Genomic DNA, 26,492 nt, shown 5'->3' on the forward strand with positions numbered 1-26,492 from the left:
CAACGTCATCACGACGTACTAAATATTCATGAGCTCAGCCTTCGCAGTAGTGGGATTCTGTATTTCCCTGTATGGACCGCTTAAAACCTGCACAAGAACACACTATCCACTCCGCTCTGACGTAATGATCCACTTCAGCTGGAGCATCACTCACAGGTCCAAACTCACAACGGGAGCGGGGCTCGAATGATAACATTAAACATATTCATGTTGGGTCATATCCCTTCGGGACGGAGGGAGTTGAACATCTTCCTGTTGGATTTCTCCATTCCACAATCATGATGCCGGTAAGTTTGTTTCTCTCCTCAGACTCGGGGCTGTCAGTGTAACCGAGACATGATTGATGTGTTATTGACACATGATTGACAGCTCACATTTCTCTCTACACCTCAGCTTATATTTGTGGTGAGTTGTAGCGTTTGACTACCACGAAGGAATGCGAGGTTGCTATTGAATATCGAAAAAGGCAAAAGGAATTCGTGTTTGGTATATGCGTATATAATAGAAACACAGCATGTCATTTTCATATTAGTTACATACAAATTGCATCCTCTTCCATATACAAGGAGTATTTGCACACCTAAGATGCACTTCTTAAGTTTATAAATGTGATTTGGAATCAAATAAAATATCAATTAAAACGTAACAAAAATAAAAGCACAAGGGAACAAAAATTGTGACGTTTAAAACATTTATGATTAATAAAATAAATGATTTTATTCAAAATAATAAAATAAGATAAGGTTTCTGAGAAAAGGTCAATTTCTTTGTAATTTACACAAATGTATAGCCTACACATTTTAAGGCTAAAATTGCTTATTTATTTATAGTTTGAAGCAATTACTTAGTTTAATTCTTGCACTGTTTTCTTTCTTTTCTTGACCCAACTTTCTCTAGAAAAGTGAAATTATTGGTCATTTTATTCTTTTATTTGTTACAATCTTTGTGACTTTTAATTAACATTTTGTACATTTCTTTGTATATGCTTTACATTCTCTCTCTCTCTCTCTCTCTCTCTCTCTCTCTCTCTCTCTCTGTGTGTGTGTCTCTGTCTTGTGATGTTTATTGTATTGTTTTCCCATCTTACATTTGTTTCCCCTATACGAGTAATGGGGTTTGGGGCCATGATAAATGAAACATTACCCTTCCGGGGATATTTTAAGGTGCTGTGCGGTGAGCTGTGGAGAGGTTGGGTCAGTTTTCAGAATTCCTGAACAGTGACACACACAGTGTTTTGTGCTTTTATATCCTTCACACCCCAAATCCTGGATCACTGTTTCCAGACTTCTCTCTGAATCTTTCCCTAAGTTTTAGAAACACACATTTTACCTTCAATTTAAGTGTTCAAGAGAATACGCCTCATTTAGAAACATTAGACAAGACCACAGAGGGTGCTAGATCTTAGGTCAAAGTTCAAAGGTGAATGAAGGAAGCATTCGCTGTATTGACATTAACCTTTCACCTCTGCAATGGCAGTCATGTTTGGAACAGACTGGACAGAGAGTGGAGTTGGTGTTAACTGGTTAAAGGACATTATTGGTTGTATTAGACGGATGCTGTCAGGCAGTGTAATTTCCTTAATGTATTGACTGTTTTTCTCTTCTGTAGCCTTAAGCATTATTACTTGACATGATCGGAACTGATTCAGATTAACATCAAAACGAAATGTTTTAAGAAATTTTTATATTGCTTAAAAATTTACTGCCAAACAACCACAGACACAGACCCGTTTTCTGTTCTGTAGCTGTGGTTAATGTTTACCTGAGCATAGTGTTAATTCATATTTAAAATTCTGATAACTACCGAAAGGGAAATGCAAGAAACATTTCTTCCTTTGAGACAAGATAAATATGAAATTAAATATGATAAAGAGAAATCTCAGTCTTCATGTTGAGATAAAGAAGAATTTAGCCTATATTGTATACATTAAGCATCAAGTTTATTCTGTAAAGAAAAACCAATAATTTTAATATCCATAAATTTACATCTAACATCAGGATTTTGGTTTTGAGATTACAACTTCATCTGCACTGAAAACAGAGAGTGTTGGCAGGTCATGTGGATCTTTAATACATTCCACACTGCTGTAAAAGACCGCTGATCCGTTCTGTTCTGTAGTTATTAGATTCCTCACCGGTGTCCCCGTGGTATCCCCAGGGTCTCATTATTGAATTTGTGTGCGCTCAAAGTATTGCTGAATAGCCAGGTCTGATATGCACTTGGCTAACCTTTACATTTTTGGCTCCTTTTATTCTTTTGATGAGGCCATTTGTTTACATATCAGGTTGTAGAGCGAACATTTATGACCACCAAAGACAGGTCTGATGTAACACATGAGATATGACAAAACCAGAATCTGTACAAGGGTCACATTTTGTAATAAAAACATTTGACAGATCAGTGATATTCAGGTATGTGATGTTTGTTGTTAAGTTCTTACGTTCTTTTTTGTTTCTTTTTTTAACTTTTATTTCTTAGAATTATGTACATATCTAACCTTTATGCTTGCAATTTGTCTCACTATATTTTAACCTTTTAATCAACAACATTTTCTCCTCTCCAAAATCCCAGCTTCACAATCCCAACCAATGCTTTTCTTATGTAAAAATAGGAATTAAGCTGTTTCTAATGTCTATATTGATTTATGAATAACAACCCCTTTCAGGACACTTCATACAGTAGGTAAATCATTCTTTGGAGTTGTGTAAATTGTTATTAATAATGCTTTCCCCTGCTTACTGTTAAAGATTCCTCTAACTTGCTGTTTCATGCCATTCAACCCCAAGTTTCCATTAAACCTGAAATCCAAACATTTTCAGGCCTGCTAGGTTTAGATGTCAGCCATGGGAAGACAGAACTGTCAGGACCATTAAGAAGAAAGAAGATTGATCATGCTGTTTTCTGCTGTTAACTGCACTTAACTCATAGGGTAGTGAGGGAACAGGCATGTTTCTGTGGATGCTGTCGTTGCTATGGACACCCTATTGACAGCCCTGTACAGTAAATCAGGTGAGCATTTAAAGTGTCAACAAACCCACAATGCTTTGGGGGAAGGCACGAATACCATCTGCATCAAAGGATTCATCCAGTGTGGTCATTTTTAGCTAGTTTTTCTAACTTGCGCTATTAGTTTGACACAGTTTGATCCCAGATTTGATTGTACATATTTGTTTTTGTAAGCGGTTATTATGAAACTAAAGCAAGAAAGAAGAGTTTTTACAGTGGAAACAAGGCAGCTATGCAGTGAAATGTGTCCCCAGCTAGAACTCTATTTGTTAGGACTACGCGAGACTCAAAATGACAAGGCCTGAGATTTATTGTTGATAAAGCGTTGGGTGCCATAACTTCCTTCTTGGGAAAGTTTGACTTGCTGGGTACAGAAGAAGCGACAGTACACTTCAGAAGAAATGTTTTCAATGTTGTTTTTATTAATTTGAGTTATTTTTTACATTTCTACTGATTCTAATTTGTATGAGTATTGTTCATATTTACCATTGGTTATTGTTAACATTAATAAACGCATTAGCTAATATGAACTAACAATGAGCAATATAACCTTCAGCATTTATTAATCTTTGTTAATGTTAGTTAACTGCTCATTTTAGTTCATTGTGCATTGACTAATATTAACAATTACAATTTTAGATTTTATAAATGTATCAATAAATTACGAAATTACCATAAACTATTATTAGTAGATGTTGTAGATGTATTATTAATTCTTAGCTCATGTTAACTAATGCATTAACTAATATGAACAAAAACAGCCGTATTGGAAATTGTTGCCAAGTGTACTTAAAGTACTTGCCTGGAAGACAAATGAACAGGCAAAAAAAACCCATCAACTTGAAAGATCCTAAGCTTTGTCTTAGACCAGAATATTGTAAAGAAAGAAGTATTTGTAAGGCGATGTTTATGTAAAGTGCCCCCTTTCTCTCTGCTCCTTTGGCATACGTCTTTGTTTGATAACATAAGTGGTTTGATTTTCTACAGCGACTGGTGCTTTGCGTCGTATATCAGCGAGAGTGACGTCAAACGCGTGCAAGAGCCTTGAGTTGGACTTGCTCTATCAGTGATGTGTCACAGGCCTGTCTGTCTATTGTCATCAGATACCTCTTATCTTACCCTGCCTCCTCTGCCATTCCTGAGGGGAATGCATTTGGGAGAGAGGGCTCACCCAATCTCAACCACCACCCTTCCCTATCCCACGTGCCCCAAAACACCCCCACCCCTCTGTTGCACTTACACACTCGCAGTCAGACAGACAGACAGACAGTCAGGCACCTAAAGAGAGAGACAAGAGAGAGACAGAGAGAGTAAACCCCAGTGGCAGCAGGCAGCTCCCCGGAGCCTGGGCTGCTCTGCTCCTCCATTCTGTCAACCACAGTGCTCCATGAGGAGGTTTTTCAGCATGGTGCTACGCAGCCTGGTCAGCACCTCCAAAGGCAGGCCCTGGCTGCAGAAGAGAGGCCGGACGCAGGGGAAAGAAGAGAAGTTGAAGGCACAACATGGGCCGGCTAAGGTGAAAATCTGGAGGGCTTAAAGATAGACAAGATAGTGACAGGCGAGGGGACGCTGAGTGTGTTTAGGCACTTATGTTCGTGTTAAAATAGTAAAAACAGTTTTCGGATAGTTGGTTTGTGTTATGTTGTGGTTAAGTGCACGTGTGAGTTGTTAAAAGTTTTACTGTAGTTGGAAGGGAATGGAATGGGTTGTAAATAGCATGCTTGTTTATTTCTTGTACACAAACATGTGAGGTTTTAGAAAAGCTGTCGTGATGCTTTCCATATTATGCTGTCAAAACAGCAGGTTGGCAGAATCCTTTGGGTAATATGTTCTCCATTGTAGTTTTTATTGTAGAATTGTTTTTACAGTTATTGTGTTATTGTTAACTTAAAAAATAAATAGAGGGTAAAGCTGATTTCCCTGGACTCTGGTCTCTCTTTTTGTTTTTCAGGCCAACATTTATTTGCTCATGCCACGGCTTGAATTTGGCCATTTTATATGATTTAGCATTGCTTGGCCCTGCGCTATTTTGATTTCAAACTTCATGACAGTAACATTCCAGGCATCTCCCCAGGTCGGGATTATCCTCTGTCATCACAGATCACAGCAACATTTCCCTCTCTGGATTTGTTTGGCATTAGTCAGGGAAACAGTTTCCTTTGCTCTCCACAGCCGCACGCTCACATGTTTGCACCCCCTCCTAATCAGATTATTATAGATCTGTCCTGTAATCCAACCCTTACAGAATTTCCCTTTCAATCTGGTGCCGGCTTGTTTGGAGAGATTGTGTTACACATTAGGAGCAGAGCTCCCATTCCTTCTCTGGGTGGGAACAGAATTAAACTGGTTTATTTAAGATCTATATACATTTTTAGCTGAAGTGAAGAGACGGATATGAAAGATACATCAGTGTGTTTATCTTTCGGGGACTGGCGTAAGAAAATATGTGCATTGCTTAGATGACGAGTATAACTACAGAGATTTATATCATACAGTCATTTTTACTGTCCTGTACAGTTGCACAGTTTACCCTAATTAGAAATGTAGTTTTGATGGTGCTTACTGAAGCATTACTGTTAATATTGCACATAAATAGGTTAGGGGTTTAGTTACTTTAAATAAGTAATAATTAATAGCTACACTATAAATGTACACGCATTAATAATAATTGCTAACTATTTTTAGCATTACTAATATTTCTTAAAAGTTGTCAACCTTGACCACTTAGACAATAATTATCAATGTCATTAATTTTAAACAGTTTTCCACTCCATCGAGATTGCATTTTTCAATACATATATTTTTATGGTTTTATTGAATTTCTTTGAATTAAAATAGGGCTATATGTAAAAACTTTTTATTGTGTTGTATAAACATGACTATGAACTTGAATTCTTTGAATATGAACTTGAATTTTTTCGATCTGCAAACATGGTACATGGTTTCCAGACTTGCTTAAACCAGAGTTGCTTAAACCCTATTGGTCAGTCTTTAAAGTCTCATCTTTCAACAGGGTTAAATAAATACATAATGTGAAGAATATCATCCGTGTATGATGCAGACTTTTCCGTTTTCCCTGAAAGCCCTGTTGTAAATCTTCTATAAACATTAGTCCTTGCCAATTTGTTTTAGGGACATTGGAGATAACAGATCAATCATAATGATGGCTTTTTCTTGGCAGTGCGTAGCGGAGACGTGTAAGTCCCCTCATTTCGGCTCAAATGCTGAACGTCTTTCATGTAGCTCTCATCCGTCTTTGTGACCGACGTTCATTTGAGAAGACCTGCTGTAGGTTGGACCACTGAGAATATGAACATAAACTGTTTGAGAATTATGACAAGGAAGGAATAAGAGAAAACCCACACAGTCAGAAATAAGAGGCTGCAAGTTAACTCGCCAACAAAAATGCTGTTTTGTTTTATTACAGATGATTTTGACTGTATTACTGAGTGATAACCAACAGCTACTTACCGAGGTGCCCATTACTCCAGAGACGCTGTGTAAAGATGTGGTGGAGTTCTGTAAAGAAGCTGGAGAGAGTGGCTGCCACCTTGCTGAGGTCTGGAGAGGCAAAGGTACAAACCACAATGCTTGCACATTTCAACCTGCAATACACATGCAATTTTCAAGACCTACAGTCTTACAAAATGTTAATATGAGTCTGAAACCAATAAATACGGCTTCAAAATATATAGAAATTATCAGAATATTGCCAATGTTACAGTATCATCGTGATTTGCAATAACTGAAGTGTGGAAGATGACCAAATTAATCTTATGTTGGTTATGTAATAACTATTAATTTCTAAATAATTTGTATACATTACTTTTATACTATTTTATATGCTATTACTTTGCATGCGCTTCCATGTTAATGGGGGTTCCATTGGCATGCCTTCTGAGACATAATCCAAAATGTTACATGTTTCTGTCAAATTATATAGTGCATTCTAATCTAGTCTGTCACAAAAACGTGTTCAAACTCAAGGGCTTTAGTCACTAGTTTTTACATTTGTATTGTGAGCTTTACGGTAACGGTAACAAACAACAGTAAGAATACAACAATGTCCATCACATAACAATGACATCCTTGTCAGAGTTTAGACAGTGGGTGGTAGCATGTGGGTCAGGATGACTCGGTGCTGTGTCTACATGGGTCCTGCAGGCCTGTTATTTAAGTGTCCCACGCATGGCACGTGGTCTGTAATGGCAAAGACAGCAAAAGATACCCTACAGCAAGAACACCTAGAATTTTTAATTCTGGACTTGACCACTTCTGACTATATAGTATAAAATAGTGCTCTGTGAAGCGTATCATGTACAGTTGTGACATTGACTTCCTCCCTACAAAGTTTAAGATTTTTTATAGCCTACTTGAGACAAAAGGTGTCTGTGTTCTTATTTACAGAAAGAGCAATACCCATGGATCAACTGATATTCGAGCACCTAAGAAAATGGGGCCAGAGGAGAAAGGAAGTGAAGTTTTACTTGCGTCACGAAGTGTCTCCCATCACAAACATTGCTCGAGGTGGGTAACCGTTCCATAGCAAATTGTGCTAACAATAACAAACATTTCGGACACTTGAAAACCTGTCACGGTTCACCCAGTGATCATTTTTCCAACCTCGTGTCATTACATACATTTATGACTTTCTTGCTTCTGCAGAACACAGAAGCAGATATTTTGAAGAACGTCGGTAACCAAACAACACCGTCTCCCATTGATTCTACGGACACAAAACCCCCGAGGCATTTCTCAAAATATCTTCTTTTGTGTTTCACAGAAATATACAGAGTCATATACAGTTTTTGAACAACTTGAGGTAAATAAATTACTTTTAAAACACAGTGTAAGATTTACCTTCGGGATGCATTTGTAAGATTAGTTCAAAACACATTTCTATGGCATGTTTTTTAATACAATTATATTTCTTTAAAATATTGTTTCTGCAGTCTTGTTAGTTGTCACAGTGGCTCAGAAATGATTCTTTCAGTGTCCTTGTAAGTGAGAGACTGACTGTGTGTCAGTCCGCTCTAGGCTGTGCAGAGTTTGTCTCTACAGTGATCTAAAGTTACGTAACCAATCCTCTTTGTGAGTAATTGGCCTCCTCTGCTAGTTGTGTCCAAAATCTGCGCCTGAGACAGACTGCAGCTCTATCACAGGGGAAAAGCGGTACAAAGCCCGTCCCCTGTCTGACCTCCATAGACAAAACCAGTGTCTAAGTGCTTAAATAATGCTTGAATCGCTATTAGTTTTCTCCATTCAAAGTGTCATCCTATCTGTCAAATACTCCATCAAACCATCAATGACTTACATAGACGTTTTTATCGGACGAGCACGCTTGTCCCAAATTTCTGGTCTGTGTTTGTTGATCGGTCTGGCTAGTGGCTTACAATACAGATATTTATATTGTATTTAATTTATATGAATATTAATTTATATGAATATTTTATTGTACAATCATATTTTTAAATCAACAATTTGTTAAATGGGTCATTTCACATTTAAGTTTAGCAAGGTCACGCTTCTTCTACTGGTAACCCAAGATAATACTGCCGGACATACTTTGAACTTGCTAGCTAATTTACTTTTCATTTCTTTAGCTTGTTTTCAGATATAATCTACAGGGATTTTATACTTTGCAGATGTGTACCGGAGGTTAACATTTGTTTATTTTGTTACTGTCTATATACTGTAAAAAGACCCATTAATTTATTTATTATATTGTAACTATTGAAAAGAGTGGTCAGAGCGATTGTCCAGTAGGAGAGCCAATGCAAGTTCAGTCAGAGCCAATGCAAATTCACAAAGGTATTTCCAGCGCTTGTGACAGGATTACACACATAATAACACAGCCACTGGATTTAGAGAATTAAGCCTCTGCTTATTTATAGATTACACAGTTAAGAGTGCTGGCGAGACAAAAGCTTACAAACGAGAAATGACCGAAGGTTGGTAAACGCTGTTTAGCAACCCACTACATTGGCAAACAGTAGCATGTAATCTGGATTAATGCCAGCCCAAATGCTACTGTTGGATTTTATGATCAGAAGATTAAAGGTATCCTTCTATGTTATTCTTTTTGTGTCGATAACCTCCGGCAGCTGTGTTTGTATTTAGTTTTTGCAGGTCACAAAGAGACTCTCAACCATTTTGACTTTGGCCCTGGGTCTTGTTTTATTTCCAGCAGGAGTTCTGCCTTCAGAATTGGCCAACAGGAAGAGCGGAGGGAATTCGGACAAGCCCTGCAAGAACGGGGTAGGTCCAATTCACGGTGTTCTCAATCACACTTCCCTTCTGGCATGCTTAACACACGTAATGAGGAGCGCCGCTCATTGATGCTTGACGTCATTACGCCGCAACTGTAGCCAAAACACAAAATCAGCGTTTGATCGAGCAATAGGGCTCTAAGAGGGCAGTTAATCACTTTCTATTGACTCTGTGTGCGTGTGTGTTAACGTGTGAAGGTCTTAAAAGCACTCTTATGATCCAGTTGTATTGCATTAAAGGGATAGTTCACCCCAAAATAAAACAAAAGTCGACCTTATGTTATTCAGAGCCTGTATATGATTATTTTATTTAGATATTTTGAGAATTTTTTTAGGTTTGTGTCCATACAATGGTAGTCAATGGGGGGGTCTTGTTGGTTTGGCTATCAAGGTTTTTTTTAAATATCTTCTTTTGTTCGTTTAGCTAAAGACTCGCAGTTTCAAATCATTGAGACTGGACTTTTGTAATTTAATATAAGGGATTAAGATTTATGAACTGGCGTGTGAACATAGTCTCTTAAGGGATAAAAATAAAAATACAGTATATATTTCACATATAGAAAAAAAAATCCTGTTTTTTTAATGGCAGTAACCCACTGCAACAGCACAAAATAGGTTTTGTTCATTTGTTAAGCTCGATTATTATTTTAATACATTTGTATTTATTTAACTTTATTAATGATTTTTTTCGTATTTGATATTATATAAAATATTTGTTTAAAATATGTTTTAGTTTTAGATGAATGAGATTTTCTTTGCATTGTGGTAATGACAGTTTTGGATCAAAACTCTATTCATTGTCATGATAATGTAAAAACATTAAATTGTTGTAAAAAGACTTTTATTATATAATAAAAACTTCTGAAATAATAACATTATTTTTAAATACCAAAATATATGAAGTGCATTAGAAAACTATAAGTTAAATTGTTGTACATAGACATCTTTATAAGACATCTTTACTTTAAATATAATTTTATATATTTTTCCAATATTCTAAATATAATTTGGCAAATTGAATAGTTGTAAATAGACTTTTAAACATCTTTATTTTTTAATATAAATTCCTATTTTTATCATTTAGATTTTCAGATGAAGTATGTTTTTTGTGAGATTAAACCTCAAAGCGTTAGTTCTGATCACCATGTTGTTATATTATGGTTCACATGAGGGTCTATATTTGGAAGTTAAAATCTGGAAGCTCCACGGCAGGAAGTTGGTGTGCTGTGTGCTGATAAGCTCCAGTCTCCATCCACAACCATCTGAAGCTAATCGTTTCACATGGAGCACACCGAAAGTTTTAGAGAAACCGTATGCAAAGGTTTTTCTAAAGATCACTCGGCTATATAACACTCAGCCTGGTTTCCAGGCGCTTTCTGTTCAGCATCATATGTCTTTGACATTGTTCCTTCAAGAAAAGAGACAGCTACAAAAGACACAATCCACATTCCTTTGTTGATATTCAATCTCAAAACTGTATTTTAAGAACAAGGAAATCAATGTCTGTAGGAGGTACACCATTCCATTAAAGTGTGATCATGAGGCCTATTGAACAGGTGGCCAGTTGAGGCTTCCCAGCATCCCCAGTTATGTTATAAATGAGTGACACGCCCGCTGTGGCATCCCTATATGCATCCGTGTGTCCCTCCCTGTGCATCATGCAGCTGCTGTTATAGATAATCCAGTTGGTGGGGAGCAGCTTCTCTTCCCAGATATCATGTGATGATATTTCAATTACATCTGTATAATAAAATTTAGTACTTTTTAACCTATAAGCTGGCCTGAGGGTATAGTTTAAAACTGTCAGCGTACTACGCAAGTGTGCTCTTTAAACCAGGTCAAAGGGCCAGAAGTCAAATTATTAGATAGCTTTATGCTCAGCCAGGGAGCAGAGTATGATTGTGTCGCCAGTGAGGTCATGAAATGTGTACATTGGGTGGTTGTGTATTTCATGTTCATGTACGTCTATCTGTCAAAGTCAGGATGTGTCTGACTGCATTGTAAGCATATATGTGCCCGTGTCATTATGCACATAAGACACGTCTTGTACTGTTTGCCCATCTGTGTCTGCTTTCAGAGAGTGATGTGTGCTATTGATGGATTAAGGGTTGTGTTGATGTGAAATGTTATAGCTATCCGACATTCATTATAGACGTAATCCATCTTTCAGCTGAGACATTGTTTGTTTCCAGGCTTCTCCTCGACCCCTCTGCAAGCTTTTTCACTTCTGATAGCACCATCATTGACCTTCGCTCTTCATGTTTGCTATGGATGCTCTTTTCTAGAGATACATTTTCTGTTATGATGCACAGAGCTGCTATTCTGGTCTTGCTGATCCTCCTGCACCCGGCAGATTAAACTTTATTTGATTCACTGTAAAGTGCGATTAGGTTTTTTTTGCAACATTGCAAATGATCTGTCCGTACTAGAGATGAATGCTGAGCCCTTTAATGTTTCTAAAGATGTGTGCATGTAGCCTACCTGAGGGCGCTCTGCGTGGTAATGAAACCGCAAAATGCTGCAGAGAAGGAAACACAAATCCTGGTAATGATGTTGCGTTGGAAGACACTGAACATTTCTATCCATAAATCGTCTCATTTGCTTCAGGACACAGATTTGGAAATCAAGTGGCAATCTAACACGTCCTACAGCATAAATAAATGATTTTGAATATCAATTTTAAATGATTCTTTTAAACAGGTCAGGTTTATATCTATAAATCAAAGCCATTACCGTAAAGAACACGGCTAACTCATGCATTTTGCAATGTGCGTCTGCTGAAGTTTAGATCACAGATTTTGGCCTGTGGCGCAGTGGCTGTGCGCATGCATGGACGTGTGAAGGTCAGGATTAAATGACTGTGGTCAGTTAAATGAATCGGGTCTCGTAGCTATTAAAATGCTGAAGAAAATAAATGTCTGGCTCAGCATTATTACACACTTATCGACTGTGCCCATTTCTGTCCATGTTACCTCATCCTACTGGCACAAAACCTAACTTAAATAAAAAGTGTTGCCGCCTGAATACTAATATGGTTTTGACGCATATATTGCCAGTCCAGGGCCAAAAAGTGCAATGCTTTGCAGTCACGAATTTAGGTTTGTGTTGGTTGGGTGCACCTACTTTGGTTAAATATATTTTAAATGTGATTTTTAATTGATATTTTACAGTATTGCACATTTTGTATTGCTTCACTGTCATTTAAATAGCTTATACTGTTTTTGCACTATATAATGCCATAATGTTACATACCATACATGCATGTAGGGGTATAGTTGACATTGCGTTTTTTCTACGCAATGTTATATTCATATGCTGTAGATGTACAACACCAGTTTTATATCAAAGTATGTCCTGCATCTAATTATATCAAAGTACCACTGTTTACCCTCTGATACCATTGTACACAGTACTTTTGTAAGAAAACAAATCGATCCCTCTTTCATTACCTAAAATGCATTTAATCTGGACCCCCTCGTGCACTTCAGTAATGCATGTTGTTGTGAAGTTGTGTCGCAGAGCCGCAAACATTAATGGCAGTATTTCGTGATGTAGCAGGAGAGTGACGCGCATCTGGGAGTGTGCGCGGGGCAGCTGTGGCGCAGCGCGGGCAGCCTGACAGCGGGGCTCCCGGTGCGGGAGGGGTGTGCGGGCGTGTGCGCTCTAGTGAGATCCGAATCTTTCTTTTTGAATCAGTGCGAATTCTTGCAATACCCGTGAACTAATCAACCGCATAATGTTTAACATTTGGGAATCATAAACGTGGACGATTCGAAGCATTCGGTAAAAAATAAAACACACGGCATGTCTATAATTTAATGTTAAAAATATATTTCATTGAAGTAGAATATGAAATATTCTACATATAACAACGTGGAATTCCTCGCGAAGATCTTTGTGAAGCTAAGATTGTATTATATACCGCCCCGTTCAAACGAACCGACTCGATTCAAACGATTCCCAAAGCTAATGTGCTGCAGTCCACGCCGGGCTGGAGAAACGCACGCACACGCATACTGTAAATTAAAGAGAGAGAGAGAGAAAGTGCTTGGACGTCAAAATTATGCAAAACTTACGCAGTTAAGATTCACGTTAACATTTAATAAAGGTCACGCATTTTCTTCCAATTTTTTATTCAGCTTTAATTACTCGCAACTATGTGTAGTAAGCAGAAACACGCAAAGTCTGTAGCGCGGAGTGGGGATGACAGTCTGACTCATCGGTAATGTGCCGGATGACTTCAGTCGTGTTTTTTTGGAGAGGGGATTGCAGCTGTGTGTCGGGGTCTGACAGAGTGAGCTGCGTCCCAGCTCGCTCACAAACATCACAGCTGCACCGCATCCGTCTCTTTTATTATAAGACCCGGGAACGCGCACCTGACTGTTAGGCATGGAGTGGAACCACGTCGAGACCGTGCAGGAATTTACAGCTGAAGGGCAATGCAGCAAAATTAAGGTCCGATCATGCAGAATAACCTGGGACTCTCACCAGGTAAATTCAGTGCTTTCAAGTGTGCAGTGCGACTGCATTGATCTGTGTTGCACAGTGATGCACAAATGTTCAGACTTCAGTGTCTTAATGCACGGCTTCTTCAGTGTCGCAAATGCATGGGCTGGTCAGTTTGTGAAGTAAAACATTGGATCGGGTTACTTTGTTGTCATTAGATGCATATCAGCAGGCTTTCCTTGACCTCACGTGTTATATTCATGCAGTTAACATGAACCTGCACTGGCGTTCTATAATTCATCTGAAGAAAAGCATATAGATTTAGTATGCATTTTATACAAGCAATCTCGTATTAGTGATGCTAGCTTACATTTTTGTCATTTGGTCATTTAGAAAATTATAAAACAAATGAAATAGTGTTCAATAATAGATACATTCCCAATCTTATAACGTTAAAAAAACATTTTATTTAAATGTACACATGTGCTGGAATCAAACAGGTTTTATTTAGGTTTTCTGTAAATTTGATTGAATGGAAATCACTTTTTCATTATTGCCAGCTGTAAGAAAGTGACTTGTGATCTGGTTTGTAGTATATTTTTGTGAAACTGTTTTATGTTGTTGTTGAGAATTGCTCTTGTAACTGGAGGGTTCTCTTATTACGGCTCATTTGTCAGATATGAATAGCATTGGCTGGAGGCAGCTGATGACCCAATGGACTACGTCATTATTGTACATTGTGCTGAAGTAAGAAATGGGGAAATGGAGGGAGGAAAAAAGAAATACATCACTCAGACTATACCATAGGAGCTATTTATAAAATAATTACAATATTATGGTCCTTAAAGGGATTGTTCACACAAAAATAATATAAAGATGTTATCATTTACCTCACATTGTTCCAAATGCGTGTGAATTTCTTCTGGAGCAGGAGGGGAGAAATGTGGGAAATTCAGGTCTTTCTTTACACGGTAAAAGTGGTTCGACTGATACTGCACTTGCATTTTTTCAGACATATCCCGTTTTGTGTTTTGTGGAAGAAACAATAGATTTATCAAAATAAATGTTATTACAACATTGCTCACTTGGCTGTATAAAACATTCAAACAGGCATCGGAAGTTGCAGTTTACGCAGGGCTGGTTGGTAATGTCAGGTGCTAGTGTATGCAATACTTTTGTGACTGATCCCATCTTGAGAAGCTTTTTTTCACACTGCTCCGCCAGGTGCTCACCAACCCCAGAACAGCCCCGGGCCAGGGGCGATCTCATTTTCTGTGACTAGTACCACTTTCAGCATGTCAACATCCAAGGTTACAGCCAAAGCACGCTTTCTCGCTCCCTGCAAAACATAGACGAGCCATTTTATAACCTGCTTTTTTGTTAATCTGTGAATTAGTCTGCATGCAAACATAAATGACGGTAGGACAGTAGGCAAATAAATTATGGAACGGAGCGGTGGAAAAAGGTGGAAAGATAACAGGAACTTGCTAAAATGTCCCCAGTTCCGGTCCAAAAGCAACCGGATTGAATGAATCAGGCTCTAGAATCAAGTACAGTAAATTGGCATGATGTTGGGCCATAAAACAATGCTTACTGTGTCAAATATTCATAAGAGTTTCTAAATCCTTTAGCATCAAAGCTAAAAAGTAACTGCAAATGTTAGATGATACATAAATGATTTGCCACATCAATATGCAAGTTGTTAACCCAAGGTTTGTGTCGTGGTGTAATATAAAAACCTGCCTACTAGAATGAAGTTGTGAAAGGAACACATTTTTGAAGCCCTGTTTTAACAATTTTCTAGTTTTGAAAAAAGCGAATATGGCTTCCGTCTGATCTGTTAGATGAGAGTGCGATCAACCGCTTCTGGGACGTTTTCACAGTTCCGCTCTTACTAACACTCACTCAGATATGTTTCAATCATTACAAGTACTTTATCTTACAGTGAAGCAGTTTAAAAAATGGAGAGGAGCCAATGGATCACACCATGGATTATGTAATTCAGGAATATTCCGATACACAGGCTTTTGTTACTTGTACTATTAAATGAAGGTGTATAGTTTTCTGTGTGTGTGGTCATGTGCTTATGCAATTACTCGTGACTGAATGTTATAGTGTGTTTAGGTGAACACACACACACACACACACACAATTGCTGGACATGGCAAATATCCTGTTCACTCACTCTAGGCATTTCCTCGTGATTCTGATTTCTGGCTCCGTCTCTTTTGTTACTGTGAACAAACCAACCAGTCAAGAGTTGTTGTTGTTGTTTCCTGCTAGAATAAATAACTTAACAGGGTCTTTCCTGGTTTGAGGTAGGACATGGTGGTCTATTGGGGGCATACGCTTGGTGCGCTTGAAACATGTAATGGAAACCAGCAATGATTTTAAACGGAGGTTAATGGCGTGTAATGCAGATTCTCTGATATTCTCTGTTTGTGTGTGTTTAGGTAGGGAATCCACATGTGGAGTTAACGCTGTCAGAACTGCAGGAGATGGCGATGAGACAGCAGCAGCAGATTGAAGCTCAGCAGCAGATGCTGATGGCTAAGGTGAGAGACGCCGTATGATGCCTCGTGTCTCTTTATTTATTCATGTTCGTTTTCTTGTATCTGAATTTATTATTTATTTTTTGAGATGATTTAAATCTCTTCATTTCGCTGTTGGTCTGCTGACTATATGGGAACATATGGGAAATTAGGACTCCAGCGTCCATCAGGAACATAGGCAGGTGAATGCACATATGCATAAAGGCCATGCTCGAACACATGGCCGTATCATCTGGACCTTGTAAAATGTCATGTTCGATTGATTAAACACGTCTGGTTCCATGTGGTTATGTTCTTTTTGCATTAACTATGAACATTAAGCTAACTGCATACTTGTAGGTCAGTGCTTGGGATAAAAACTAGCTCTGTTCAGCCTAATGTTTATTTGGCACTTAATATTGTGTAGAGTGGAGATAGTGTCTAGAGGTCATTGTGTGATGGTTAAAGTGAATATTACACTTAAGTCAGAGCTTGGGGAACTGTGCGTGTTGCTTGGACACAGAGTTCTTTCCTTTAAACAACAACAGGAAAGAGACTGTTGATGCAGGAAATGACATCAGTATGGAGCTGCAGCTGTCAGGAAAGGGGTGGATGGTAGACTACTGGAATTAAGTGTGCACGTATGTTCTTGAAGGAGAAATAGTCAGTTCCCGGGAAAAGATGCTTTGGTCTGAATGGGTTCTGTTAAATACAGCTTGAATATACTTAAAAAATTCACTTGATGAACAGTAACATTACATCAGCTCACCTGCTGCAAGGTAAAATGTGTTTGTTTTGAAAAAAATAGTTTGTTATGGTTTTTCTCTGTTCAGCATTTTGCAAATAGAAGCTTTTTTCTTCGATAATATTTGTACTTTAATGTTTTTTTTTGTATACAATAATAAAAGTGTATTAGAGATTAAAGTAAATGCAGGCTGGTACATGTTATTTGTATCTGTAAATACATTAGTGTAAGAGTTGAATGCTTGTTTTCCCGTCCATTTAACACTGGATTATGTCGAGTCAACACTCTGGATGTGTTTGTTCTGGCTTTCTATTTGCTCATTCTAAAGCCGACCCAAAAGTGCTTGTCAGCATGAGCTTTCCTCTGCTTTCTATTTCAGTCTCATTCCCTTTTTGTGTGTGTTTGCATTGTAATATCTGAAATTACTCAGACTATATATATATATATATATAAGAATGTGTGTTTTTTTCAGTTTTATTTAATGCATTTGAAGAATTTACTTCTATGCAAGTTAAATCGTATTATTCGTATTTCAATGACATTGAAATACGATTGATGTTCTCTATTTCCTGTCGTCTCCTCTTCTTCCACCTCCTGCTGTTTCCTTTTTATTCCCATCCCGTGCAGCTCTCCACCGTACGTAGTGAGGTGTGTGAAAGGCCTGTTGTTGAATGAAATGGTTGGCGTGAAATGGTTTCCCTCCCATTTTGAAACTGACTGTTACCCTCTCCTCCCCTCTCCTTTCCCGCTCCTCTCGTTCATTTAGGAGCAGCGTTTGCAGTATCTGAAACAGCAAGGTCCCCGTCAGGGCCATTCGGTGCCTGAGAGTGAGAAACTCCAGAGGTTAAGAGAAAGAGTGGATAGTCAGGAAGCCAAACTCAAGAAAGTCCGTGCCATGAGGGGCCAGGTGGACTACAGCAAGCTCATCAATGGCAACCTCTGTACGTATGTCTATGACAATATTATTAGATTTCAGAACACTTTACTAGATATTCGATTGTTGATGCTAATTCGTTTAACGCTTGGCGTGAACAGCCCTTGATGTTGCCATTACAACACTTAAAAATGCTTTGGATGGCTCAATGGAAAATCTTGCCAAGTTTGGTATTTATTTGTCATGTTCGTATCTAATGCATCATTTACTTGTGGTTTGGATTTTCGGGGTGGTGTGGCGTAGTGGTAAAATCTAAGGGCTGGTACCCGAACCAAGGCAAGTTAACAAGACACTTAAAGTCCCCTTAACCGGAAGTACCAATGAACTTTTTGTGACAAATTTTAAAACGAAACAGAATATCGAATGAGAATAATTCACGGCGAGGCTTGCAAATCTAGAAAAGTGTTTCATTCAGAAAAGGCACTTGCGGCTGACTCCGGGATGGCCAATCTAGAGCAGAGTTATTAATGTTTTGTTTTCACTTTTATTGTAGTTTTAGCATTATTTTGAATTAGCCTTTATTCTTAGTTTTTATGTTAAAGGGATAGTTCACCCAAAATAATCCAAATAATGACTTGCACGGATAGGCTAAATCAATTGTAATAAACACTGCAATATTCCAGAAAAGAAAAAGTTAATTTTGATTTTATGGTGACTTTCATCTCAGAGATCTAACAATGTTCAACTGGAAAAGTCACGAATATTATTTATGAAATACAATTTTGTGTTTGTCAGATGATATGTTTACAAAATAGCTGTGAACAAAGAAAGTCCCCCAAAAGATATCTAAGGGCTATTTTTAAGCTATCAATTATTAGGATTGCTAGCATGTGCGGTGGAATTCCATCCACTGCTCCAGCTGCGTTTTCTATCCACTCCCTTCGTGTTCCTGGATGTAGATCAGTCAGGAACATATACACGTTAAAACAAAGAATTCAGGATGGGCTGTGGAAGAGCTTTGTGATAATCCAACCATCTTGACATTTAAAGACAAAAACAACTTTCACAATATCATTCCTTTCCATTTTCCATGCGAGAACTTGTGGACTTCATGTGTGCCCTTGCCTAGAGATCATGTGGATCATCCCAGCTCCAGCCCAGGCAATCTCCGAGCAATCAAGAGCAAAGATGGACCCTTGTTATTTTAATACTAATACTAACTTTTCTTTATTTAAGTCTTTCATTGTGAAAAGCGCTATATAAATAAGACTGAATTGAATTTACAGTCTATTTACAGAGAGCTGTGTTTTGCTATGTAAACTTGAGGAGTGGGAATCTGAAGCCTCGTTTTTTGTTGGACCTCACACCCATACACTTGCACGCACACCCACACTAAAAATCCACAGATGCCAGGGAAGTGTAATAACAATGACCCATGAGTTCAGATAAACGGGTAGTTTATTTATATAATGGGAATCTGATGCGTGTGTCTTTCAGCTGCAGAAATCGATCATGTTAGCAGCTTGTTCCAGGAAAAGCAGTCAGAGCTGCAGTCTGCAATGCTGAAGGTAGACCACTTCACACAGCAGTTAGACGATCTTCGACGGGGACGTCTCAATGGCCTGCAGCCTCTGGGAGGACCGGTGACCACGAATGCTGCGCTGGAACTCCGTAAACTTTACCAGGAACTGCAGGTTTGTACAGTTGTTGGTTAGCACAGTACAACAAACTTAGATTTTTGTCTATGATATGTGAACTTGCTCATACACACATACACTGTCAAGGTTGGACAACTACACTTTAGACAAATCTGAAAACTAGAAATATTTTGTGCCATATGTTCGCTTTACTCTCTATGGACAAGATTTTTTTAATTGCATACAAATGACTTTCAAACCATTTTATTTACATCACATTCACAGGAAATACCCTTCTTTAATCAATTAACACTCTTTGATCAAAATAATTTTCTTCCCATATGTATCTTTTGAAAGACTTTGATTTTCATTTGGTTTAGCTACACTGAGTCCTATCTCTGTGAAGTTGTTTGTGGTACAGTTTGTGCCGCAGAGAGATATCGCATCTAATATTTAGATTCTCGAGCATGTTTTCAAACACCAAAAGATATTAGTGGCGTAAACATGACATTCTGTGAGAATAGAAAACATTCCAGCAAACATAATCACATGTATATCAGCTCTTTACGGGAGTGTGTGACGCATATGTCTGTATTAACATTTAGATCCGGAACAAGCTAAACCAGGAACAGAACAGCAAGCTACAGCAACACAAGGATATTCTTAACAAGCGTAACATGGAGGTGACCATGATGGATAAGCGTATCGGGGACCTCAGAGAGCGACTCTACAAGAAAAAAGCAGAGGCATGTAAATCCAAACAGGCCTGCATCTGCATTGCAACTGCATTTTAAAGATACAAGCCCGAATTGATTTAACTCTTCCACTGAAGCTCAAAAGTGTTTTGTTTCCACAAAACTATAGAGAACCACACTGCAGAATATATTAATATATTGCCTGCTAGTTGAAGAATATTTCAGTGCAGAGGTGAAAATGAAATCCATATTTTCAAGGTGTTATTTCAGGGTTTAAATGAACATTTCTCTTCTCTACAGCTTGGGCGAATTAGTGGCCCTCCCTCCCCTCAGTCCACTTCAGGGACCTCTGGGCGGGTGGCAGCAGTTTGTCCGTACATCCAGGTCCCGGTGCCCGGGCGACGGGAAGGAGGCTACACTTTACCTCCTGATCCTTTGAAACAGCAGTCACTGACCGCCACAGTCAACCATGTTCGATCAAAGTCAGGTCAGTCTTTTTTACTTTCCTGACATTTACCCCTTGTACCTGCTGTTTCCCAAGACTTCAAGGACAGGAATTCTGAATGAAGAGATTCTGAAAACTGTAAATCAGTCCACGGATGAACTTAACATGCATGCACTTATACACTTTTAATGTCAAAATAACGTCTGTATAACAAGATAATTAGGATCAAATGGGTTTCCTGGAAACCAGGACCCCGTTCAAGATACAACCACAAAAACTATGACAGATGTGTCAAATCATCATTGGAGCCTTGAAGCTCTTGAAGGCTGTGTATCCATCACTCAAAATCAATCACACACTCCTCCCTGACTCCTTTCTCATCACGACTGTAAAGTCACTCATTCAGCTCAGCTCAAATTTCTATGCTTCTCTCATTTTCCACAATAGCAAGTATTTGTCATTCTTGACATCTATAATTCTAGCATCACAGTTGGATGAAAAACCCCATCCAAAAAGGGAGCTCAAGAAGCATATCTTTACTCACTAAAATGTCTATATTTATTCTTTTCCAGCCTTTATCATTAACATGATTTTCCATTTTCTCACGTCTGTCACATCCTTTTCTCTTCCCCTCCTGTATTTGTCATGCCTTTGTGTCACGTATGTGGGGTGGTGGGACAGAAGAAGAGAGGGTGAGGATGCCTGCAGGCCCCTGGAAGGTCTCAGACTTAGACATCATAGTGGACGCTCTGGTGTCAACCTCAGACCCTAGAGAGAGGTCAGATGGCCCCACAGACTCCGACTGTACTTCCTGTGAGTGTTCAGGCTTTCAGAGGAATTCTCCAATCAGAAAGCATAAACAGGGTTCTGCTTTTTTGTGCAGCGCTGAAATGTACTTGTGTAAGACAAAAGCACAAATATTTACATTAATATTGTTCATAATGCAAATGGCAATATATTATTTTTATATATAAAAACTACAACAAACCTAGTCACTATAGTGTGATCCACATGAATCCTAACACACTAGACTGAACCAGTGGAAATAATAGAAGCAATTATGCAACAGCGTTTATTTATGTAAGCGGTCATGAAAATGTCAGCGTAGCCTCAAGAACACATAACAAAGCACTGTATTCAGTACAGTTCGTCACTGGAAGAACTTGACTCATAGAGAGAAAGGAACCCCCTGTTTCTGATTTGCTGTAATATTTTGCTTCACTACATTTTCCCTTTGAGGGACTTCGTAGTCCATTTTGCCAGTTAGTTTGACAGGGCTTCTATCACCCGGATGGGATAAACATGCGTCATCACCTGCGGCTCTGAAAAGCAGAGCAGCGGACTTGGACACGCAGGCTTAGTAATCCATTTAAACCAAAGAGAGATGGATCTGGGCAGAGAACAGGACACAAATATACTCCACTGCAACACCTGATTAGAAGTGTTCTTATGTCAAAAGGGTGAGAGATGTGAGAGGAGTCCCATTTGTGACTCATCGCCTTCTTAAATGACCCGGTGTGTAGGTCAGTCTGCGCCATAATGAGGCTGTCTCGAGAAAGAGCATATACGTCTCTGTTTCCTTACGCCTTACTTATTCTGTGTGCTGGTCTGTTCCCCACAGCTAATGATGCAAACTGGCCCTCCTTCAGCAATAACAGGGTACATCTGAAGCCTCCAGACTGGAAGGACACAAGTCAAGATCCCACCAGCAAGATGGGAACCTCGGACAAGGTGAGATTAAGCAGTACTTAGTGTTCTTGTGGAAGAAATATTTGGTCTTACACATGCTTAACACGTGGTTGCGTCTCCTTCCAGGAATCCCCTAAGCTGTTAGGGACAGTAACGGCATTGTCTAAGCAGCCTCCGCCCATCTATGGCACTTATCCCAGTGCAGGTCACCTCTCCACAGTCTGTGCCACCAGCTCTTTGCCTCGCTCTGCTCCTGGCACCTTAGGCTGGCAAAGAGCACCCCCTGCCTCTGGTTCCTCCTCACAACAGATACAACAGAGGATAACAGTGCCTCCGAGTCCCACTCCCGGGTCATCCCTCTTTCCTCAAGGTGAAAGGACAGAGCCTCCTCTGGCTGTGGCGGTGCGTCCTTTTATACCAGACAGAGGGTCTCGGCCCCAGTCGCCACGGAAGGGTCCTGCCACAATGAACTCTAGCTCCATATACAACATGTACCTGCAGAACCCTACGTCTAAAAACTACTCCAGCAGTAGCAGAGCTGCTGTCAAAGCTGGTAAATGATGTTAAGGTTAAGATTAATGAGCATTATGTACTGTATCTTTTTGTACATAACTACATTTGCTTTCTTTTTCTAGTATATGGAAAACCAGTCCTACCAGGTTCCACATCTCCTTCTCCAGTTCCCCTCTACCAGCAGTCCTTCAAAGATGAGGTGGACAGAGAAGGGGACCAAGAGAGCGTTCCCCTACCTCCACCTAGTGTGGACAATATCCCTCGCCCTCTCAGCCCCACAAAACTGACTCCTGTGGCTCATTCCCCTCTCCGTTACCAAAGTGACATTGATCTAGAGGTGCTGAGAAGGAAATTAGCCAACGCCCCACGGCCACTAAAGAAGCGAAGCTCCATCACAGAGCCTGAAGCACCTAGTGGACCTAACATCCAGAAGCTTCTATATCAGCGCTTTAATACCCTTGCAGGAGGCATTGAGGGTGGAGTGATTGGGATACCCTTCTTCCAGCCTGACAGTCCTCTTGGCTATATGGTTACAGCCCTGGGTGATGGGGACACTGTTAATATGAACTTGATAGAGTCAAATATGTTAGCTGGGCCTTCAGCAGAGCCGGCTATCCCAGACCCTCCTACCACCACTTCTGCTTCTCCCACTGCTGACGCCAATGAAAACCAGCTGACACATCCAGCGAGTGACTCAGGCGGTACTCAGTCTGCTGATGTCTCAGGTCTTGCTATTACAGACAGCCCTGAGGACAATCATAACAACAACCACACAAGTGTTACTGACACACAACCTAGCCCGACACCAGACCCTCATTCCTCTGCAGAGCAGGAGACCCCATCTGCTTTATCACCGGTGAGTTTGCACTAGCATGTTGGCTAGGGTGGCATTTGCACAGTAACCCTTGTTCTGCAAGACGTTTGTACAATTCAAATGCAGTTCAAACGGAGTGTTTATTTGGAGTGACCTTTTTAGAACTTAATTTGAAGGAGCTTTGCAGAACAAGGGATAGCATATGCAATATGGCATTTATTAATTTTTTGTCTAGAATATAATCTTTTTCTCATTTGCTTGTGGATCTTTAAACTAAAATGAAAACCAAAATGTATTTTCATCTTGTAGGTCAAACGCACCAACCTGAAGAAGCCTGGCTCTGAGAGGACTGGTCATGGCCTGAGGGTCAAGTTCAATCCTCTTGCATTGCTTTTGGATGCATCTCTGGAGGGCGAGTTTGATTTGGTGCAAAGAATTATCTACGAGGTACCGTTCAGCTACCACTTGCCACTTAGACATACATTGCGTTACATTTTGCATCTGTACTAAACTTTGAATGAACGTTTTTGCTGAAAAACTAAGGGGTGAGTTAAGCTAATCCCTGTCCGGAAAACGGACCCTAAATGTATTACTTAAAGAGTAGTCTGCAGTTGCAATCATTGTATACTCAGCGTGTCTTTGACTCCGTCTTTAGGTGGACAATCCCAGCACTCCAAATGATGAGGGTATTACCCCTCTCCATAATTCAGTATGTGCAGGTCACCACCATATTGTGAAGTTCCTGCTGGACTTTGGAGTCAATGTCAATGCAGCGGATAGTGATGGATGGTGAGGGACATCACTTTGGTCTGACAGATCCAGCCATTTATCTTAATTCGGGACTATTGAATATCTAATCTCAAAGTAAAATGCTTAAATTTGAGGAAGCTGTAACAGTATTACAGTAGATAAGAACAATGAATACTGCAAAATAGTGCTTAAGAGAAAATGCTAGTTATTGATAAACGTAAATTGTCTAATCACGCGATTAGGACGCCACTGCACTGTGCAGCCTCATGCAACAATGTTCATCTTTGCAAACTTCTGGTGGAGTCGGGAGCTGCAATCTTTGCAACTACTATCAGCGATGTGGAAACGGCCGCGGATAAGTGCGAAGAAATGGAGGACGGTTACGTCCAGTGCTCACAGTTTTTATATGGTAATATACAAAAATTTTCTGGTTATTCTAATTGTTGAGTTCATAGCGTAGTAGCGGTAAATGAAACCATCTCTTCTCTATTTCTCTCAGGTGTGCAGGAGAAGTTAGGCGTGATGAATAAAGGGACAGTATATGCCTTATGGGACTATGAAGCTCAGGGTGCAGATGAGCTGTCGTTTCGTGAAGGCAACGCTCTTACCGTGATGAGTCGCAGGGATGACAGCGAGACTGAGTGGTGGTGGGCCAGGCTTAGTGACAAAGAGGGCTATGTACCGCGCAACTTGTTAGGGGTAGGACAGCTGTACACACCCATTTCTTGATCAGTACCTTATCCATTGTAATTTTACAATATAACTTCAGTGATTATGCTTACTCTTCAATTCTTAATTTAAACTTTGCTTGAAGATTTTCATCTGTAATTTTTGTTCTCTGTTGCCGTTATAGCTATACCCAAGGATCAAACCCAGGCAACGTTCCTTGGCATAGATGGCAAAGGGACAGTGCGAGCTGTCCCTTGGCATGTAGCTGCAGGATGGCGCTCTGCCCACAGACAGCACAGAGCCCACAGAGGTCTCAAAATGATGGAGCACGTCTGGAGTCGGAAAAGACGGATTTGCCTGAGAGAGGGGAATCCAGCAGTCTTCCATTTGCATCCCAGATTTTATTCGTCACTTTGATGTGTTGTTTTTGCAGTGTCCCTCTTACTTGTAGCTCGGTTGAGGACGTGCTAGCTTTTCTGTCCTCTCCCAGAGTGTTCACCTCCTGAGCGTTCCGTATGTGTGTGCGGATGTATGAGAGTGGGATGTGGCCGTCATTAGGACGTCAATTTGAGGAAAAGGGTTCGTGTGCAGTCGAGGATTCAAGTGTATGTGCTCTGTGGTTATTATCAGGTGGAGAGAAAACCAAAGGGAGTGATCTTTCATTTTCCATGGTTAGGAAGTTGCTGAATCAGAGGAAAGGAAGGAAAATGCTAGAAGGTGATTAAGAGACCTTGAGGCGGGTCAAGCTACTGTTGGATAAGGAAGTGGCCTTGTCTGGAAATGTGAATATTTTTGTATGTGGAGGATTATGTTGGCCCGAGGAGGTAAAGTTGTATAGTCGTGAGTTTTCGAACGATGTTGACAGAAAAGTTATGCCGTATTAAAGTATTGCAGTGACGGTTTCTCCGTCAAACAAGGAGATATTTAACCCATTTCACATAATCCTGTATGCTTCCATAAGTTAGGCTATTTTTTTAGCTACATGATATTTTCCCATTTAAGGATTGTTTATTTCATTAAATTAAAAAGAAATTCATACTGTCCAGGGCTGTCAAAACAGGCAGACTGCCTAGTGTTTGTGCTGCCATACGCCATTTAAAGCAACTTGTCATGTAAACGTGAACAATAAAAATGTCTTCATTGGGACAAACTCACATGTTGTATTGACTGTGTTTTAAATTATCAATACAGTTTTAAAATATCAATACTAAAGATCCGTTTTATCATGAGGATTAATGCACAAACAATATCAAAAGGGTTTTTTCGCTAATAAATATAAAAAATAAACCCTAGTTGGATGTATTTGTGAAGAATATGGTCTATTTTCCCCAAGGACGTTTTTAGAAGTCAAAAGGTTCAAATTGAAATTCTCGTTTCTCTTAATAGAAATAAAACTAGATCTAGTTTAT

The 26,492-nt window shown here is 39.5% G+C and overlaps 1 protein-coding gene across 17 annotated transcripts; it reads left to right on the forward strand.

The window, feature by feature from the left end:
* The first annotated feature begins 108 nt into the window (after positions 1-108).
* ppp1r13ba (protein phosphatase 1, regulatory subunit 13Ba) lies at positions 109-26,383 on the forward strand. 17 transcript variants are annotated; one of them, XM_079458037.1, is made up of 19 exons: positions 111-287; positions 6,434-6,581; positions 7,414-7,533; positions 9,194-9,264; positions 16,175-16,276; positions 17,625-17,645; positions 17,764-17,938; positions 19,369-19,565; positions 20,114-20,254; positions 20,504-20,690; positions 21,330-21,461; positions 22,270-22,379; positions 22,464-22,890; positions 22,973-23,706; positions 23,974-24,111; positions 24,320-24,453; positions 24,657-24,823; positions 24,914-25,113; positions 25,268-26,237. In XM_079458037.1, the coding sequence occupies exons 1-19, from the start codon at positions 279-281 to the stop codon at positions 25,307-25,309; spliced, it is 3,255 nt and encodes a 1,084-aa protein (XP_079314163.1). In that variant the 5' UTR covers positions 111-278; the 3' UTR covers positions 25,310-26,237. The 17 variants fall into 17 exon arrangements, with proteins under 17 accessions (XP_079314164.1, XP_079314167.1, XP_079314163.1 ...); XM_079458039.1 differs by lacking the exon at positions 17,625-17,645 and adding an exon at positions 2,820-3,009 and having other exon boundaries at positions 132-287; XM_079458034.1 differs by lacking the exon at positions 111-287 and adding an exon at positions 4,267-4,522.
* The last annotated feature ends 109 nt before the right edge of the window (positions 26,384-26,492 follow it).

Source organism: Barbatula barbatula, assembly GCF_947034865.1.
Source record: "Barbatula barbatula genome assembly, chromosome: 6".
NCBI classification, from domain to species: Eukaryota; Metazoa; Chordata; class Actinopteri; order Cypriniformes; family Nemacheilidae; genus Barbatula; species Barbatula barbatula.